This window comes from Oryzias latipes, chromosome 22 (assembly GCF_002234675.1).
Source record: "Oryzias latipes chromosome 22, ASM223467v1".
Taxonomy (NCBI): domain Eukaryota; kingdom Metazoa; phylum Chordata; class Actinopteri; order Beloniformes; family Adrianichthyidae; genus Oryzias; species Oryzias latipes.
The window spans coordinates 406937-426839 of record NC_019880.2 but is presented as its reverse complement, the minus strand read 5'-3'; the positions used below and the strand labels follow the sequence as shown (position 1 = coordinate 426839).

At 51.4% G+C, this 19903-nt stretch overlaps 3 protein-coding genes across 20 annotated transcripts in view; 1 reads left to right on the top strand and 2 right to left on the bottom strand.

Annotated features, from left to right (window-relative positions):
• Positions 1-69: 69 nt before the first annotated feature.
• On the bottom strand, positions 70-7333 carry LOC101168178 (sodium-dependent multivitamin transporter). Its single transcript, XM_023951594.1, has 16 exons — positions 7074-7333; positions 5976-6386; positions 5834-5899; positions 4494-4545; positions 4352-4419; positions 4134-4288; positions 3415-3555; positions 3004-3133; positions 2726-2814; positions 2121-2233; positions 1977-2047; positions 1812-1898; positions 1041-1198; positions 869-975; positions 681-793; positions 70-511 (listed from the first exon to the last, which is right to left on the bottom strand). Exons 2-16 carry the CDS (start codon positions 6312-6314, stop codon positions 377-379), a joined length of 1824 nt encoding a protein of 607 aa, XP_023807362.1. The 5' UTR covers positions 6315-6386; positions 7074-7333; the 3' UTR covers positions 70-376.
• Positions 7334-9153: 1820 nt separating this feature from the next.
• cenpo (centromere protein O) lies at positions 9154-11695 on the top strand. Of its 2 annotated transcripts, none has more exons than XM_023951955.1 (6): positions 9154-9511; positions 9593-9744; positions 9881-10016; positions 10079-10350; positions 10433-10592; positions 10661-11695. In XM_023951955.1, exons 1-6 carry the CDS (start codon positions 9490-9492, stop codon positions 10768-10770), a joined length of 852 nt encoding a protein of 283 aa, XP_023807723.1. In that variant the 5' UTR covers positions 9154-9489; the 3' UTR covers positions 10771-11695. The 2 variants fall into 2 exon arrangements, with proteins under 2 accessions (XP_023807723.1, XP_023807724.1); XM_023951956.1 differs by having other exon boundaries at positions 9166-9511; positions 9899-10016.
• Positions 11696-13221: 1526 nt separating this feature from the next.
• LOC101164701 (nesprin-1-like) overlaps positions 13222-19903 on the bottom strand; it is a 108198-nt gene continuing 101516 nt past the window's right edge. For 12 of the 17 annotated variants that reach the window (XM_023951580.1, XM_023951581.1, XM_023951575.1 and 9 more), the window contains 6 exons: positions 19036-19236; positions 18841-18969; positions 18559-18771; positions 18176-18268; positions 17889-17947; positions 13222-13773 (listed from right to left, as the gene is read on the bottom strand). In XM_023951580.1, the coding sequence (XP_023807348.1) occupies positions 13533-13773; positions 17889-17947; positions 18176-18268; positions 18559-18771; positions 18841-18969; positions 19036-19236 (936 nt within the window). In that variant the 3' untranslated portion in view covers positions 13222-13532. The remainder of the gene's footprint in view (positions 13774-17888; positions 17948-18175; positions 18269-18558; positions 18772-18840; positions 18970-19035; positions 19237-19903) is intronic. The other 5 variants (XM_023951576.1, XM_023951578.1, XM_023951579.1 and 2 more) reach the window with 5 other exon arrangements.

Here is a 19903-nt window from a genome sequence, read left to right as displayed (position 1 = left end):
TACAGTCATCAGTGTGAAGCATTGAGACGACTGCTGTGATGTTAGACTCGATTCTTTACATTGAATCATAAATCATCCTAAACTGAAACTTTATTCTCCAGTTATGAAAACCATCAAAGAAAAACTGATCTGGGATCCATCTGAACCCTGGACATGCTGCCCCCCCTCCCCAAATATCATCCTCCTCAGTCAGCTCCTCCTCCTCCTCGTTGGGATGTAGGAGGAGCCTGATGCAGTTGACAGTTCATGGTGTGAAGATGATGAAGTCATCTCAGGAACATCTGCATGAAGTGGGACTGTAAAGTGTGGACTCGGTTCACGTCAGTCCAGGTCTTCTTCCTACAGGAAACATGCTTCGCCGCTCCACGCCGCCGTTTCACACCGCCGTTTCATACTCCACAAACGGAGAGTCGGCCTCTGGAAGAAACCTCTCCGTTTCCTCTGGCGCTGCGTCCTGCAGGGCGGGAAGACCGTTGGCTCCTTTGTGAGAAGATCCTGGCGGCGCCGGCAGCTGAGGATCAAGGACGGCGTGAGCTCAGCATCAGGTAAATAACCACTTCCTTCCTGTTTCCAGATTCCTGCTCTCCTTCACGGCTCCAGGGCAGCAGGAAGCTGAGGCTCCTCACTGACCAGCTGAGCTGCTGGTTCAGCGTCTGACACAGAAACCTCATGGTACTCACAGACTGGGTCAGATCTCCACCGCAGAACTTCATGTCATCAGGCGGGAACCGGAAAACATTCCCAAACAGAGGGAAGACGGTTCCTGGTTCCAGGTCCTCCTGCCTCTTCGGGCCTCACCAAAAAACAGGACAGAGCTTTAAAGCAGACCCATGAGCAAGGCACTGGTAATGCAGAGGAGCTGGCATACCTGTGAGTAGGCTGACAGCCAGACCCACCAGGACCACGCTGAGGCAGCTGAAGCCGCTGTACCACATGTAGGACAGCGAGTAGAACCTCTGCAGTCCGCTCTGCGTCCTGGAACCCACACACGTTACAGAGACAGAACAGAGCCAGAACAGAGCCAGTCAGACCACGCCCACCTCAGAGCGGCCTCCCCGACGGCAGACGTGTTGTGTGACGGCGGAACGGCGCTGCAGCTCACGGGCAGCGCCCTGCCGGCGCCGCTGCGGGTCACGATGCTCCCAATGCCGACCCAGAAGGCCACGGCCAGACCTGCAGCCAGACCTGCTCCGGCTCCCTGCAAACACTGAAACTGCTGACCAGAACCAGAACCACGATGCCTTCAATGCGGGTTGACAGGACTGGACCCAATCGGGTTTTTGTAGAACCCACAGAACTTCTGCAACCATGCACTGAAGAGCATAAGGAACCCGCATCAGCATGACCCCATGAACCCGTCAACCACCAGGACCATGGTTCTGCATCAGGAACCCGTCTCCACCAGGACTATGGTTCTACAACAAGAACCCTGTCTTGTCACCATGGGGAGCCGGGCGTTCAGTTGCTCTGCTCCCCGGCTTTGGAACTCACCCCCCCCCCCCCCTGACCCCCACAACACTGACACACTCCCACATTTCAAATCAAAGCAAAAAACTCATCTTTTCCAAATGGCCTATTCACTTTAACATTGACCTTTTCGTGTTTTTATATATTTTTTATTTGATTGTGTATTTATTTAAATTGTTGTTGTTTTAACTGTTTATTGTATTTTATACTGTATACATGCTGTGCCGCGACCTTGAGTGCCCAGAAAGGCGCCTTATAAATAAAATGTATTATTATTATTATTTCTGTTGGCTCTGAAACTTCCACAAATCCTTTCAGGGTCCAGAACCACCAACCCGACTCACAGTGGAGTTGGCCCATGGAAAGAACATCCCGAGACAGAAGAGCCCGAGAACTGGACCCCCCATCATCCCGAAGATCTTCAGAGCCACCTGGAAGTCACAGAGCAGGTCTTACTCCCACAGACAGCAGAACCCCTCCTGATTGGACCAGAGAGGCTTCCGGCTCACCTGCAGTACCGAATCCCCCATCAGGTGGGTCAGGTAGGCCATGAGCAGACACAGGAGTCCGTAGGACAGCGCTGCAGAAGAACATCAACACTTCAGCCCCACTGGACGGCCTGGAGACCCGCATGAGGTCTGCAGACCGCCCACCTAGAGCCTTGGACAGCAGAGTCGCCGTTTCTTCGGACATCGCCGGGAAACGCGGTTTGATGAGATCCTCCATGGTCACCGTGGCCAAAGAGTTGAAGGCGGAGGAGATGCTGCTGCAGGACAAACACCAGCGAGCCTCAGGAAACATTCACAAGTTCAGACAGAACACGGTTCTCCAGGAACCCGGACATCTTTTGGAGCGTTCCAAAAAAAGTCACCAACTTTTAACCCGATGTGAGCTGGACGACACGGAACCTCTGCTGTTTGACACCACCACACACCCACCCACCTCCACCCACACACCCACCTCCACCCACACACCCACCTCCACCCACACACCCACCTACACCTGACCATTCATTGCCTGGTTCATACAGATCTCTGGTGGTTCTGTGTATCTGAAGGTTGATGTGTTTGACAGTCTGGATGAGTTCCTGCGGTCAGAACCTTCTGGATCAGCTAACTCCATTAAACAGACCGTCTTCCTGTCTGCAGCTCTTCTTTGGTTTTTGGCATGACTTTAAGCTGCTCTCCTGAGTTTCTCTCCTGGTTTCTCTGAGCTGCGAGATGCTGAGGAGGAGGCGGAGCTTTAATGACCCTCAAACCTGAGAGCGGCGCTGAACAAACAGGCAACAAAGAGCCCAGGCAGCCCCGGCAGGTCCTGCAGCATGTCCATCACAAAGTAGATCACCATCTGTGGAGGAAAGAACACGTTACAGCTCCTCCTTTATGCTGTAACACAAACATGCAGCAGAGAAGTACAGGAAAACATGCAAATGTCCCATGATGCAGCAGTTCCTGCTTCCACTTTGCATATATTTTCCTACCAGATACGCACATAAACTCATAAAATGCAGAGACTGTGTTTCTGAGGGAAACTCACCGCGTCTCTGGAGGAGCCGCCCACACGGCCAGAAAGGTCCTCGTCGCAGTAACGTGCAAACATGACAAGTCCCATGATGCAGCTGAGAGCCAGCGCCAGCTGCAGGGCTGGAAACACCATGTAGCAGGACCTGAGGAACACGGACCAGAACCGTCACCCAAGGACCGTTTCAGCCCAGCAGACCGATCCTTGATCAAACAGCATCTGGAGAAGCAGAACCCAGCAGAGCAGAGAGCCTCACTCCACTCTGCACCCACGGTCTGACATGGAGGTGGCAGTATGATGGTGTGGGAAAACTCAAGTTCAGGTCCACCATCAACATTCAGCAGATATGGTGAAGAACCAGGACGGAAATGTGATCAGAGGTTCTGAGAGCAAACGGAGCTTCAGAGTTTAGAGGAACCTACTCACCTGATGGCCTCTTTCTCCGTCCGGGAGCTCAGGTACCTCTGAACCTGAGCCTGGTTGACCCCGTACAACGACAGCATCAGGAAGACGCCGCCCACCCCGAGGGTCCAGAAGGTGTGTCTCTCTGTGGGATCCGGGTTCAGACTGAAGCCCAGAAGAAACAAGTCCACCTCAGTTTCAGAGCAGCAGTTTGAGGAATCGCAGAAGACGAACGACGACTGCACCTGAACCCGATCAAACATCAAGTCTGCGCGGCGGCTACGCCCGCGTGCACGTCTGCGCGGCGGCTACGCCCGCATGCACGTCTGCGCGGCGGCTACGCCCGCATGCACGTCTGCGCGGCGGCTACGCCCGCATGCACGTCTGCGCGGCGGCTACGCCCGCATGCACGTCTGCGCGGCGGCTACGCCCGCATGCACGTCTGCGCGGCGGCTACGCCCGCGTGCACGTCTGCGCGGCGGCTACGCCCGCGTGCACGTCTGCACGTCTGAAATCAGTTTTTAGGCTGATTTCTGCAGAATTTACCAGAAACCCTCGTGGTTCTGTGAGGTGTCGGGTTTTCCAGAACCTCCAGGTTCTACGTTACAAAACAGTTTGAGGAGAGGAATGCTGCGATAAATGACCCCCCTCCAATAAATGACCCCCCTCCAAGCCAAACGGGGGCTCCGGGAACACTGTAATCTGATTACTTCAGAGCGGAGGGAGAAAAGACTTCCACTCACTCCAGACCTGAGATGCGGTTTCCCTCCCAGACTTTCCTCCACACCTCCGCCGGCCCGCCGGTCTTCTGCACCCCCACCACGATGACTGCCAGCTGCCCCGCGAACATCACCCCCGTCTGGAAGACGTCTGTCCAGATGACCGCCTTCAGCCCGCCCTGCCACACCAAACACCGTTAGGTCGGGCCGCTGGCGCCGCTTCGGCGCCGCCTGACACTCACCATGGTGGTGTACAGCGTGCACACCAGCCCGGTGGCCAGCACCGCCCCCCACAGCTGGAACCCCGTCACTGAAAGACACAGCGCAGCGCTGAAACATCAGACCCCCCCCCCCCCCCGGGGAACAAACGGGTTCAGGGCGTACCTGCATTCAGCGCGAAGGCGGGCGTGTACACGCACACCCCCATGTAGACCACCTGCAGACACACACCAGGGAGGAGTCAGCGAAGGACCGCCTCCTGGAGCCGGAGGTCATCTCAGGAGATCTCAGACAAACAGGCTCATCACCACGGAGACGCTGCACCTGACCTCCATCAGTCTGCTACAATAGGGGGCGGAGCCTGTGGCTGTCAGGACCTCCCTCTGGAGCAGGGGGTGGGGTGGACCCCAGGCCTCGACGTCCAGCATCCTGCTGGGTCTTTTAAAAAAGCTGGCGTGCATCTACCCACCTGGACCAGGTGTTTTTGGCCAAGGAGAGGCTCCTTTGACGCCCCTGCTCCAAAGGAACCACAGCCCCCTCCACCTGTGAGACTCCACCCCCACCCCCACCTGTGGGACTCCACCGCCACCCCCACCTGTGGGACTCCACCTGTGGGACTCCACCCCCACCCGTGGGACTCCACCCCCACCCGTGGGACTCCACCCCCACCCTCACCTGTGAGACCCCACCCTCACCTGTGAGACTCCACCCCCACCCGTGGGACTCCACCCCCACCCGTGAGACTCCACCCCCACCCTCACCTGTGAGACCCCACCCTCACCTGTGAGACTCCACCCCCACCCGTGGGACTCCACCCCCACCCTCACCTGTGAGACCCCACCCTCACCTGTGAGACTCCACCCCCACCCGTGGGACTCCACCCCCACCCGTGAGACTCCACCCCCACCCTCACCTGTGAGACCCCACCCTCACCTGTGAGACTCCACCCCCACCCGTGGGACTTCACCCCCACCCTCACATGTGAGACTCCACCCCCACCCGTGAGACTCCACCCCCACCCGTGGGTCTCCACCCCCACCCGTGGGTCTCCACCCCCACCCTCACCTGTGAGACTCCACCCCCACCCTCACCTGTGAGACTCCACCCCCACCCTCACCTGTGAGACTCCACCCCCACCCGTGGGACTCCACCCCCACCCGTGGGACTCCACCCCCACCCGTGGGACTCCACCCCCACCCTCACCTGTGAGACCCCACCCTCACCCGTGAGACTCCACCCCCACCCCCACCTGTGGGACTCCACCCCCACCCCCACCTGTGGGACTCCACCCCCACCCGCGGGACTCCACCCCCACCCGTGGGACTCCACCCCCACCCGTGAGACTCCACCCCCACCCTCACCTGTGAGACCCCACCCTCACCCGTGAGACTCCACCCCCACCCGTGAGACTCCACCCCCACCCGTGAGACTCCACCCCCACCCGTGGGACTCCACCCCCGCAGGTGTGGAGAAGCACAGCCGGTCTGAACGTAGCACGGACTCACCATTTGGAAGATGAAGGTCAGCGTTCCACAGACGCGCACGGCTCTGCTGAAACGCAGCTCCAGGTACTGGGAGACAAAAGCACAGAACCGTCTCTGTCTCACCGTCACCATGACAACGGCTAGAAGCAGAGTGACAGCACACCTGGTAGGCACTGGACAGGTGGAGCCTGTACAGCAGCGGGATGAAAACGTGCGCTGGGATGAGGAGCCCGAGGACGTAAGCGCAGCCGATGAACCAGTACTGCGTGCCGTGGGTGTAGACCTCAGCTGGAACGCCGATGATGGCCACGGCGGACTGGAAGGAGGCGATGAGGGACAGGGAGACGGGGAGGCAGCGCATGCTCCGGTCCGCCATCAGGAACTCCTGCGTGGTTCTCTGCCGCCCACCAGACACGGCGTGGTACAGCCCGATCCCTGCAGACGCCGCCAGCAAGAGGCCGAAGATGACGTAGTCCGTCACCGTGAAGAACTTGTGGTCCATCCTTTTTGGGTTCTGGCTGCAGAACGGTCACGGCCTCATGCAGAACATGGGTCACATCCATCAGACGAGCACCTGGAGGAAACGAAGATGAGAAGGTCCTTCCTCGAAGCCCACTAATGCAGAAGAACAGCAGGGTCTCCTCAGCTTCCAGGAACCCCGTCAACCTTTAGGACTTGAGCTAAACACCAGGAGGAGCTGAACCTGAAGATCAGTCTGCAACACATCTGCACGGAGGTGAAGGTCGCTGATGCACAGCTGCAGCATCCCACAAAGGACTCTGTTGCAATGTCTCTGAACGTTCTGATGTTTCCATCAAACCGTGGCTTCTAACAGCAGGACCATGAGGAGACCAGAGAACCTCCTGGAGCCCGAGGAGACCAGAGAGCAGAACCAGCAGGTTCTGCTCTCTGGTCTCCTGCTTGCTGAGCAGAACCAGCAGGCTCTTCTCCAGGTTTCATGAAGCTGTTGACTGCTTTACAGTGCGATGGAGCTTCAGAAGGCAAAGAACATCCGCTGGACGTCACCGATGCAGTGGAGGAACAGCAGCCACAGACTCCATGAACATCTGGAACCCTCAAAGTCCAGAATGTGCAGATGTTTGCTCCTCGGCAGAGAACCTCAGCAGCTCTGAGCCGCGTCTCTAAGCGCGGCTGCAGGTTCAATTCCAGCTACTTTGGGGGCAGCAGTGCCGGGAATGCTGCATAAACACGATTATTCAAGTCACATCTGTCCCGAAAACTTTGGTTCATTCCATTTTACCTTTAATCCGCGGTCATCCGGGTCCTGGCAGCCTCACGTGCACCTCACAAACGCGCCTTTTTCACAAAACAAGGGCGGTTTTCGGAGCAGTTAGATGTTCGGTTTAAAAACCATTTTTCATGTCTCACTTCAGCCGCGTGACCTCACAGGACAGGTGACCTCACACCCACTGTACTAATCTCGCGTGCTCCGAGGGACCCGCGTCTGCTTTATATTGTCTTCCGGGTATGACGCAGGAGCCTGCGCCGCTGACGTCACAGCAAGCGCCAAATCCAAACCGTTTTTTCTATCCAGTAGTGAAAACCTGAATGTTTTATGTAAAATGCATGTAATGTGTAATATGCTTCCCTGGCACTTCTGAAGTTTACTTTGCAAAATTCTGTTTTGTTGTGTACTCACGTTTTGTACAATAAAGTTTAAAAAAAGTTTTTTCTATCCAGTTTTTTTATTTATTTACTTTTTTGTTTAACATTTAAAATTACAAATCAAAAATATATTTATAACAATACAATACAAGAATAAAACACAGTTTTAAATACAAATAATTATTGTTTTAAACGTTTGAAATTCTTAACTGTTAAAGGACAAAAATATAAGTAATGTAATTTTTAAACTGGTAATAAAGAATAACTGAAGAAGACATTCACAGAGGGAAAGAACAAGTAAATAAATAAAAATGCGAGAGTTAACTCGTGTCATTAATCCCAAAGATTTACAGACGTTAATCGTTTTTGAGTCTCTGTATTTTTTTAAGCAGAAATTGATTTTAAATATTGCTGCAGTTCAAATTTCAGTAAGAAGAATTACATTTTTTTATTGGCAAACCTCCTTTTGTGAATATGAATTTAGCCACGAATAACAACATGTTTATTTAAAAATAGAAAGCGATCTCTGTGTTCACAACTATGAAAACCAAATATTACATTTTTATAATATAGTTGAACTTAGCATCAACAATAGTCGATGATCAATTTGTGAACTTCTTTCATCCTGTATTGATCGACACCCCCCCCCCCCCAATCTCACGTGGATTTTTGTGATAATTGTGGCAGAAAAAGCAGGAAGTTGTAGCTGTTTTTTCTAAGAGATAAAATAATAGTTAAATTAGAAAATTAGCTGAAATCCTGGAGATGGAAAATGTTTTTAGATCAGTTAATGAGGGCAATTTCCCACGGCACACTTGACCATCTCCCACGGCCACACTGGTTGAAAAACACTGCTCTAAGTCCTCCCCAGAGCTTCAGGTTTACATCTTTCTATCACCAAATGTGAGGTTTCGTGTTTTTTTGGTGATACATGAGAGGATGCAGAAGACAGGACTGATGGAGGAAGCTGATTGGCTGCAGCCCAAAGGAAAAGAAGAAAGAAGATCTCATCCAGATGATCCAAACCATTCCAGCAACGGATGTAGAAACTGTGGAACATCTTTTCTTAGAATGTTTGCATGTAAAAGAGCTTTGGTCTTCTTTTCATAACTGTATGAAAACCAAAAATATTATCATTGACCCTTGAAATTGGAACACCACTAAAAGTCGATGAATGGATTAGAAAACAGTCTCAAACTATTCTCTAAATCTTTGCTTCACGTGAATCACAAGAATGCCAGATATTGTGTAATTTCTTTGTAATATAATATAATGTAATAAATACTTTTGTATTAGCAACTTTTTAAAGTTATATTTGTTTTCACATTTGTTTTTGTCAACCTTTATCTCATCATTGATAATGACGTCATTGACAGACATGCCGTGATTGTTTGTTAAATACTTGCTTCTATTATATTCACAAATCTAAATTCAGCAATAAAGCTCCTAATTTTCTTGATTTTCTAGCCCAAGTTAGATGTTACTTACATTCCATTTCCCCCAGTACAAAACAAAAAAGTTATTAAAACGTATCACCTTGCTCAGCTGTATAATTTAATGTAAGTTTATTTTTTTGCTTGTATATCCCCTGGCGTTTATTTTGAACATTTGATGTACAGTTTATTGTTCCTTGTTCTTTTGCTGTATGTCACTTTTGCTCTGCATCAATAAAAAAAAAAAAAAAAACTTCAAGCTTCAATTAAAAACAAAACAAACAAAAAACGTGTGGAACTGGGATGGAGGCGGAGGACGCCCACTGCGCCTGCGCGTGACGCACCGGAAGCCTTCACTGGCGACTGGCGGAGCCGCTTACCGGAAGTTCTTTGAAATTCGGTGGGAATGTTTGGGTTTGGTTCCGGGGATCCTCTAGGACTGCAGCGGAGATCCCGCTGACCCGCCGTAAACCAGGATCGTGCCGGCAGAAAACCGGACTCCGGTAGAACACCGCCTCCATCTTGGCCCCGCCCCTTTAGGCGCCAAATCCAAACCGACCCGCGGCTGACGCCTTCCAGATCCGCGAGGGGATTCCACACCAACTCTGCGGTCACGCCATGGAGAACGTGTCCACGAACGGTGCGTGGCCGACTCCCTGACCGCGGGGGCTGCTGGGAGATGCTCAGTTCTGGTTTTCACGGACCTTTTTCTGCTCCACAGGAGTTCTGACCCACCTGAGTCAGCTGGAGGTTCGGGCCCGGAGCCCCGGAGGCCCGGAGACGCAGCGGAGCCGCGTGAAGGAGCTGCGGGCGGAGGCGGAGGAGCTGCGCGGCCTCAGGGAGCAGCTGAAGGCGGAGATCCGCGCGCTCAAGGTGGGCTCCGGTCCCCGGTTTCCCGGTCCTCCGTTCTGAGAGCGGCCGTGCAGCAGTTCTGCCGGGTTCCAGCAGCAAACCTCCAACAGGATCCTGTTGGAGGTTTGCTGTGGAACATCCAACAATCATCCAACAGGATCCATGTTTCCGTCAGCATCTGCAGGAGCTCAGGTCGTCTGCAGACCCCCGCCCCTCGGAGGACCCCCCGCTGCTGCAGATGATGTGCAGACAGTTGGATCTGAAGGATCTCCTCCATGGCCATCATCTCATAGGTACCCACCCCCAACCCCCCCTCGCTTGTCCGGCGGTGCAGGGCTGACGTGTGCTGTCGCAGGCGGATTGGACGCCGTGCAGACTCGCCAGGGCAGAGCGGTGTGCGTGTCTCTGCAGACGACGTACGAGGGCGTCTTCCTGGAAACCTTCAACCTGGAGCTGGAGCTGAAGCCTCGAGTCCGGATCGGCCGCCACAACATCCCCCCCTTCGTTCCCCTGCAGAGCCTGGCGGAGCAGAGCCGCCTGCAGACGGACCCTGGGGCGTTTCTGAGCACGCTCAGTCAGCACCTGAATGCCTTCGTGGGCCGCAGGCGGCAGCTGCAGCTGGTCAAGGTGGGAGGCGGCAGCGGCAGGCGGCAGCTCAGCGGCAGGCGGCCGGCGTCTGCACCGTCAGCCTGACGCTCTGTCCTTCCAGGAGCAGCATGCGTCGGTGGAGGTGATGGAGAGCAACCTGCCGTGCTCCATCCTGGTGCTGCTGTTCACCGCGCAGACGGAGAAGGCGGCGGTTCTCTGCACGCTGGAGTACTCCGACCACGGCAGCCGTCTGCCCGGCCGGGTCGTCCTGGACTGTGAAGGTGGGACGGCGTCTGCAGCGCCGCAGCTGAAGGTGGTCTGCTTCTCAAACCCCTCTGCTTCTCTGCAGACAAGCAGCTGCTGAAGTCTCCAGAGTGGAGGAGCTGCTGTGCCACGCTGATGAAGACGCCGGTGCACAGAGCTCTGGCCAGAATGAAGAAGAGCAGCCTGATCCTTTAGTGGAGACACGCTTCAGCTTCTGCTGCTTCAGTCCGGCTGCAGAAAAGCTCTTTCAACCTGCAGCTGACTGCATGCACACACACATCTGCACACACACACACACACATCTGCAGACGCGCACACACATCTGCACACGCACATCTGTACACACACATCTGTGGAGAAACACACACATCTGCACACACAGATCTGCACACACACACACATTTGCACACACACACACACACATCTGCACACACACACACATCTGCACACATCTGCACACACACATCTGTGGAGAGACACACACATCTGCACACACACACATCTGTGGAGAGACACACACACACATCTGCACACGCACACACACATCTGCACACACACATCTGTACACACACATCTGTGGAGAGACACACACATCTGCACACGCACACACACATCTGCACACACACATCTGTACACACACATCTGCAGAGACACACACACCTGAAGATACACACACATTTGCACAAACCCACACCTGCGTGCTGCATTCAGGAGCCTGTGAAAAACTGGGAAATTGATTTTTGTGAAGAAATTTTTCAGTGAAGAGGGAAATTTCCCAGCGTTGTGCCGCTACTCAAACGCAGCACACATTTGTGGTTGTGTTGACAGAAGGTCTGACGTATGCACGCTCGGTCCACGTGCACGCTCGGTCCACGTGCACGCTGTTTGTGAAATCTGAACAGTCGGAGCATTTTAGGGCTGAGAAAGCGTTGCATGGATAAAACGGTCGGTAACCTTTGACCTCTGTGCTGCGTTTGCTGCTGCTTGTTCACGTCTGTTGCAGCTCACCTTTTTCTCCTTGTAGTTGAAGGTTTTTTTGGAAATGTCGACTATTTTCTATAAAATGTAAAACTACTGAGTGCAAATCAGTAAAAATGAAATAAAATCATTTGAGTCTAAATGTGATTTTCTTTTTTTGTTTCCCTTATGATCAGTTATAACATTTTGTTCAGTTTTCTCCTAGACTTTCATTCATCTTCTTAACCGTTTATTCCCTTTCGGGGTCACCGGAGCCTATCCCGGCCACTTGGGTGAAGGCAAGGGACACCCTGGACTGGTCGCCAGTCTGTCGCAGGGTAGAATATCTTCAATCACACATCCAGTCACTCTCACACGTATGGACAATTTAGAGTTGCCAATCAACCTATGCAGCATGTTTTTTGGACGGTGGGAGGAAGCCGGAGACCCCGGAGAAAGCCCACGCATGCACGGGGAGAACATGCAAACTCAACACAGAAAGGCCCCCCACTGATGTTGTGTTTTTCATGTCCCCCAGCCGGGACTTGAACCTGAGGCCTTATTGCTGTGAGGCAAGAGCGCTAACCACTGCGCCACCGTGCAGCCCCCTCTCGTAGACTTTAATGCTTAAATTTTCATTTACTAACACAAACTATGCTGACAGTCACCAAGACTTTAAAACATGAGTTCTGAGACGCAGCTCTGCCACTAACTGCTGTTGCCATGACAACCGCAGGCTCTAGGTCATAGAGCTGCAGAAATGTGACTGGAACATTTTGGTTCTGGAGTCCAATATTCTGCTGAAAGGATTTAAACAAAACTGAAACCTTCTGATGTCCTGCGGCGCCCTCTTCAGGAAGCAGAACCAGACACTTCATCTGGGGGTGTGGGCGTGGCCTCTCGCTGGGGGAAGACCTACCACTGAAGAGGAAATCCTGCGGTTGCTATGGAGACTGATGGAGCTGTCATAAGCCGCGGTTCCAAGTCCAAAATATCTTTGATCGGATCAAAGGTTGGATCAGAATAGAACTGTGTACATGGATCCAGAAAAAACTTGATCCGAATGGAACAAACGTCTCACTTTGGGTCAGAATAAATTATTGTGACGCGCAGGACTGAATAAAACACCGGAAACAACTGTAGAAGAAGAAACAGCGAGTTGCGTTGTAAACAAGCTGAAGACAGAGTGAGACGATCTCCTAAACCGCATTTTATTATTGTAATCATTATTATCAAGTTCTTGTTTAACCTTTGTTCTATCTTAGATGACCCCCCCCCTTACATTGAGGTGTTCCCCCTACCATGACAAAGGTGGATAAAGGTGGAAAGATTTCATGTAATCCATGGACACCAGTGAAGATCACAAATCATTGAAGAAAAAAGGTTCAGAGCTCTGTCTGGTGGGTCTAGATGACCCCACTCCCAATGTTAAAGTGCCTAGGATAGAACAAGGGTTAATCATATTTTTTAATCTGTGTTTTTTTTCTTGGCCAAACGGAGCCGGAAGGAGTCTTAGGATTAGGCTAATACCTGCTAAGAACAACATTTAGCCCTGGATGCAGGTAAATCCATGCAGTCAAAGCTGCGATCTGTGTTATGGTTTTGGGTTCTGTTCAGGTTCTGTGTGGGTGTTCTGAGGGTTCTGTTTGGGTTCTGCTGATCCTGAACAAAAGAGTCAGGACCACAGCATTTGGCATTTGTTGTTCATTTGTCATTAACATGGACGTTACATCATCTCATAGGTTCCTGTCAATCATCCAAAACAAACTACCAGCATCATCCACCATAAGGACATTTTTCAAAATAAAAGCAGATATTAGAATCAATAGAAATGAAACAAACAGGTTGGAGGGGGGGGGGGGGGTCACGTCATGCCAGAGAGCAAATAGAAAAATGTGATTTTCTGAAAAGTTCTTGTATTACTCAAAAATACTCGATTACTGATAGCGTCAGGAGTAGCAGGAATGCGTCTGTCCTCACTGAGCGTGCTCAGTGCCCACCTACACAGGCGGGGGCCCGTTGGTGTAGCTGAGCATGGGGTACATGGAGTGGGCCAGCGTGTTGGACTGGGCGCAGTAGTCCTCCGACAGCGGCAGCAGGAAGGCCAGGAGCAGCAGGAGCAGCAGGAGCAGCTGGAGAGGCAGCGCCACCCACAGGACGCGCCGCAGCCGCGACGCCCGGGGGGGCAGCTGTCCGTCATCAGAAGGGGAGGAACCGGATCCAGCGGCGCTGCGAAACCTGCTGGAACACACGTGCACGCCGAACACAGACTAATCAGTGGTTTCACAGACCCCCCCCCCCCCCCCCCCCACACGTTTACTCCTCAGACAACAAAGTAATCAGATTACATTAATTTACAGTAACCTGCTCCCTTTTCTTCATTACTAATAAAAACAGCCCTCCCCCGCTCCATACTCAGCTTTAGTAAAGTCATGTTTTAACAGAAATAGAGCTGGATTCTGGGGGAGGGGGTCCTGGGGGGCCACATGTGGATACAGGACTCAACTGTTGTCTCATCAGCTGTTGTACTCCCACCACACACCAGGGGGGGTCCACACCAAACGCCATCCAAGCGGCAAATTTACTGCCAAACGCTCATCCTCAGTGAGTTCATGAAGATGTCGCTCCTGCTGCGTGTGGGAGGAGCTACTGCACGCAGCAGGAGCGTGTGGGAGGAGCTACCATCCAGAGTTTTTAGCCTCACTGCTTCAACGTTAGACGTGGTTGAGGTCTGGGGGGTATTCCAGAAGCAGATTATGCTAGCTCCCACGCTTTACTTTCATTCAAATTAATTCAATTAAGTAGGTGTAACTTTGGTGCTGCTGTTAGATCGGCACCGCAAGGGATTGTGGGATACCATTCCCTTTGCCTGTCTGGACAGATTTGGGTTTAAGTGTGGGTTTTTGACCAAATGTGTTTAGTTGTTTAGCTGTTTTGTCAAGTTATTTCGTCCTACTATACTTACGTCTGCACCATGAGTGAGAGGGAGGGAGAGGATGATGAGTTTAAATAGAACCCCACCACATCATGTTACAGTGACAATGATGGAAATTTCTGAATGACTTTTTGCACGTTGTGCATATTGTTTCGTTCTTTTTATTTTTATACAAATGAGAATATCTGCCAGCTCAAACTTAGACACATGAGAGTTCAAGAAATATAAATAATTAAGATGGAAAAAAGATACGTTGAATTGGAGTAATATGACATTTAGTTAGATAAATATGTAAATTTGAGTTGTATAAACAATTATTGAGTTTTATAGACGTAAGAAATTAGGTTGAATAAATTTAACTCAATTACTTGTTATTAATTTAAGTTGATAAGTTATATATATATATGCGTCACAAGGAAAATGGAAATGGAAAGCAGAAACTCTTTCTTTTGATGATGCAGCCGTATTACTTTTTTGATGGATGTATAATCTTCATTCGCCATCATTTAAATCTCAGACTCCGTCTCACTGAGGTATAGCGCTCTCTTTTTTTCTCCACACGTTTCCATGGTGACTCCAGAAATCGGCGATCCGTTGAGAATGTCTTTATGTACCTGCTGTGCACGTGCATTAACCCAGGGTTACCAAGTGGAGAGTTCAGGGTTAAAGTCAGGGGAGTTTAAACATGCTTCCTGGAATACCCCCCCAGCTTCTTTTATTTTGAAGAGTTCTACAAAAACCTCGGTTGTCCTGTTTCCGTGGCTCCGCCCGAATTCCTTCACTATTTAGTGCGTTTGTCCTTTTTCTAGTTCTGTCTGAATCTACGATTCCAAAGTCCAGCCGCCAAGAAATTTCCCAGAAGTCTCAGCAAAAAAACAGTGTGCATCCATGCTCACTAGATCAGCGAATATAGACCACAATGCATTGCGTCTAAATGTGTTAGCCAACAAAATGTATTTTTTAATAAACCATCAACATTTTCATGTGGATCATAAATAATAAAACGTTAACATCAGTGAGATTTCAACTTTGACAAACAAACAAACACACACACAAACATACAAACACACACACAAACAAACAAACACACACACACAGACAAACACACACACACACGCAAACACACAAACAAACACACACACAAACAAACACACACACACAGACAAACACACACATGCAAACACACAAACAAACACACACACACAGACAAACACACACACACACACACACGCAAACACACAAACAAACACACATACAAACAAACAAACAAACACACAGATAAAAAAGACATGCTGCAGCTGATCACAGACTCCCAGAGGTCAAGCTTGCTTGAAGCCAAAGCATTGGAAAGAGAGGGAGGCGGGGCTTTCTCTGGTCACATGATTGCAAGAGGAGCATGCAGCCTCAAAAGACAAACTGGAATCCATCGTTGCTGTGACAACCTCTGACTGTATCAGAGAACTGAACTGAGGGAGTCTGATGCCCCCCATCCCAGAGAAAACCGTTTACGTCCGGCTCCAACCAACTGAGGTCAATTCAGTCGCCATTTTTTTGCCATTTGGACTCCGCTGTGTTGGAGCCAGACGAGGTTAGTAAGCACTTATCGTTCCAAGTGGTCTATGGCAACGTTTCTATGGCAACCATTGTCAGTCCAATTTTCAGATACAGTCAGTTTAACCAACCACATGTCTGTGTATGTCTGTGTGTGTCTGTGTATGTCTGTGTGTGTCTGTGTGTGTCTGTGTATGTCTGTGTGTGTCTGTGTGTGTCTGTGTGTGTCTGTGTAAGTCTGTGTGTGTCTGTGTATGTGTGTGTGGGTGTGTGTGTGTCTGTGTGTGTCTGTGTGTGTCTGTGTGTGTCTGTGTATGTCTGTGTATGTGTGTGTGTGTCTGTGTGTGTCTGTGTATGTCTGTGTGTGTCTGTGTGTGTCTGTGTGTGTCTGTGTATGTCTGTGTGTGTCTGTGTGTGTCTGTGTGTGTCTGTGTATGTGTGTGTGGGTGTGTGTGTGTCTGTGTGTGTCTGTGTGTGTCTGTGTATGTCTGTGTATGTGTGTGTGTGTCTGTGTGTGTCTGTGTATGTCTGTGTGTGTCTGTGTGTGTCTGTGTATGTCTGTGTATGTCTGTGTGTGTCTGTGTATGTCTGTGTGTGTCTGTGTATGTCTGTGTGTGTCTGTGTGTCTCTGTGTGTGTGTGTCTGTGTATGTCTGTGTGTGTCTGTGTGTGTCTGTGTGTGTCTGTGTATGTGTGTGTGGGTGTGTGTGTGTCTGTGTGTGTCTGTGTGTGTCTGTGTGTGTCTGTGTATGTCTGTGTATGTGTGTGTGTGTCTGTGTGTGTCTGTGTATGTCTGTGTGTGTCTGTGTGTGTCTGTGTGTGTCTGTGTATGTCTGTGTGTGTCTGTGTGTCTGTGTGTGTCTGTGTATGTGTGTGTGGGTGTGTGTGTGTCTGTGTGTGTCTGTGTGTGTCTGTGTGTGTCTGTGTATGTCTGTGTATGTGTGTGTGTGTCTGTGTGTGTCTGTGTATGTGTGTGTGTCTGTGTGTGTCTGTGTATGTCTGTGTGTCTGTGTGTGTCTGTGTGTGTCTGTGTGTGTCTGTGTGTGTCTGTGTGTGTCTGTGTGTGTCTGTGTGTGTCTGTGTGTGTCTGTGTTCAGCTACAGACTCAACCAAAAATTTTAGCAGAATTTGTCATTATACCTTTTTTTAAATTAATAATGAAATATTAATCTAAAAATAAAAAAGTGGAATTTTTCAGCACATTGTGTCGATAAAGGTTTCGTTTTCCTTGGCGATGGGAGATGTTGGTTGCTAAGTAACATGGAGAAGATAAAACACAAACGAATGGTCATCAGCCCCCAACAAAGATGTTATGGTTGTCATGGAGATGAAGCTGAGTCTGAAATCAAATGACATTTCATCTTCAAGCGTTTTTTGAATTGAACATTGTCCAATTCCCCCCCCCCCATGACCTGATGGATTGACCACATTCAGAGAAATGTGAGTCGGCGATGGCGGCCGGATGAGGATGCAGCAGAGAAGACCAGCAGCCAATCAGGAGGAAGCGCCGAGCTCGTTCATTGCAGAAATGGCAGAATGAGGGCGCAGCAGCGAGGGTCCGTGTTAGGCGCACAGAGAACACGTGTTAGGGAACGCCCTAGGGGGGTTACGGAAAGCCCCCCCCCCCCGGTGTTAGGGAACACCCCGGGGGATTTAGGGAACGCCCCCTGGTTAGCGACCAAAGCAGTCAAGACGCCGCCAGAGGGAATTGTTGCGTTATTAGAGGGGAGAGGGTCACCCCCCCCCCCCACACTCAGCATCTACACAGACAGAAGATGATGGAGTCCACCATCAGGAACCCCCACCCCACCCCCTGCCATGGGCTGACTGCCATTATCTTCTGAGGATGCTACAAAGCAACAGAACGGTACCTGAGGGGGGGGCCGCTCATACACGCTCCAGGCTGTGGCGCGCTACTGTCGCCCCGCTGCTGTTTGCAATGAACGGGGGGGAGGGGGTGACAGAGAGAAAGTGTTTCAGTCCAAATATCAAGACGGATCAATGAAAACCAGACAACCACATGGGCGGGGCCTGCAGCGGAGATGCTGGTTACTAGCCAGGGGGCAGTGGGGGTGGGGCGTGAGATGGTCTGAGGAGCAGGGAGGTCTGAGGAGCAGCTCGTTGCTCCTTACAGAAATCACACGGCGTGTAAGGTTACCGATCGTTGGCGGCTTGGCGTGCTCCTTCCAGAGGCGGGGCTGAGGGAGCTCGAGGTGTCCAAATCGTCTGCAGACGACCAGGAAGACAAATCCTGACAGACGGAGAAGCGTTTTCAGGAGGAACACAACGTTTCAGCTCATTTTTTCACAGCCTCACACGTCACTATGGTAACAGTGGAAGTCACTGAAGACCGCCGGTGACCTTTGACCTCACAAACATGGTGGATTTGACACTGAACACAGCTTCCTCTCCTGTTACCATGGTGATGGAGACAGCAGAACAGCATCCTGACAGATGGATTTGGAACACGGGAGACCTGCTCACGATTCCATACATCTTCTGGATTCTGGTTCTGTTTTAAATGTGTGGGCGGAGCTCTACCTGCTGGCTGCTGGACATGTCCAGGGTCTTGGCCAGCTCCCGGAGGTCGTGGGTCACCTCTTTCAGAAGCACTTTGAGGCGGTTCCCGATCACATGGACCTTCTCCTTGGCCTCCGAGCAGCCGCTGCCCTGAGAGTGCAGCAGCAGCTGCAGGGACACGTCCTGCAGCGAGGACACCTTCAGCTGCGAGTCCAGGAGCTCCTGCCGGATTTGCTACAGAGATGTTCACACGTGAGTCCTCGGTTCCTCTGAGATGACTGACCTCCTTCAGAGCGGCGTTACCGTCAGGGCATCGTGGCGCTGCTGCAGACCGTCGGCGTCCTCGTCGGCGTCGATGGGAAGCGCCTGGTTCCTCCGGCGGTCGATGTTCTCCAACCACAGCAGGAGGCCGTGACTCATCTCATGGAAGTCCTGAGGAGGCAGGAGCCGCCTCAGCGTGTTTCAGAGCTGCAGCTCCCGGAGAAAGCGGTGTCTCACCTGACACTGCAGCAGCGCCTCCTGCAGGGAGGACCTCCACTCATCCAGGGACACTCCCAGCTGGTCCCAATGCTTGTTCAGGTCTTTCAGCCGGACCTGCAGCTGCTGGGAGTCCTGCAGGTCCGGCTGCAGGAAGTCGGGGCTGCACAGGTTAATGGAGAGAACGATGGGCTTCCGCTTGTCGTAAGCCTTCTGCAGCTCCTACACACAGAGGAAGGGTTAGAACCACAGCAGGAACCGACAGGACCTCCAGAGGAACCCCCACAAAAGAACCTCCACAAAGAAACCTCCATAGGAAACTCTAGAGGAACCTCCACAAACGAACTTCCAGAGGAACATCCAGAAGAACCTCCAAAGGAACCCCCAGAGGAACCTCCACAGGAACCTCCACAAAAGAACCTCCACAAAAGAACCTCAATATGAACCTCCAGAGGAACCTCCACAAAGGAACCTCCAGAGCAGGGGTGGCCAACCCTGGTCCTGAAGAGCCTCAGCCCCGCCTGTTTTCCAGCTCTCCCTGGACTGCTTGATGCTCATAACCTAAACCAGGTGTGTTCAGTCAATCAGGATGGGAAATCACTTGAGTCAGCAAATCAACAGCAAGCTGGTGGGGGAGAGCTGGAAAACAGGCAGGGTTGAGGCTCTTGAGGACCAGGGTTGGCCACTCCTGCTCTGGAGGAAAATCCACAAACGAACTTCCAGAGGAACCTCCAGAGGATCCTCCACAAAGGAACCTCCATAGGAACCTCCAGAGGAAACCCCAGAGGAACCTTTGGAGGAGCCCACAGGAGAACTTCCACAAAGGAAACTCCAGAGGAACCTCCACAAAGGAACCTCCATAGGAACCTCCATAGGTACACCTAGAGGA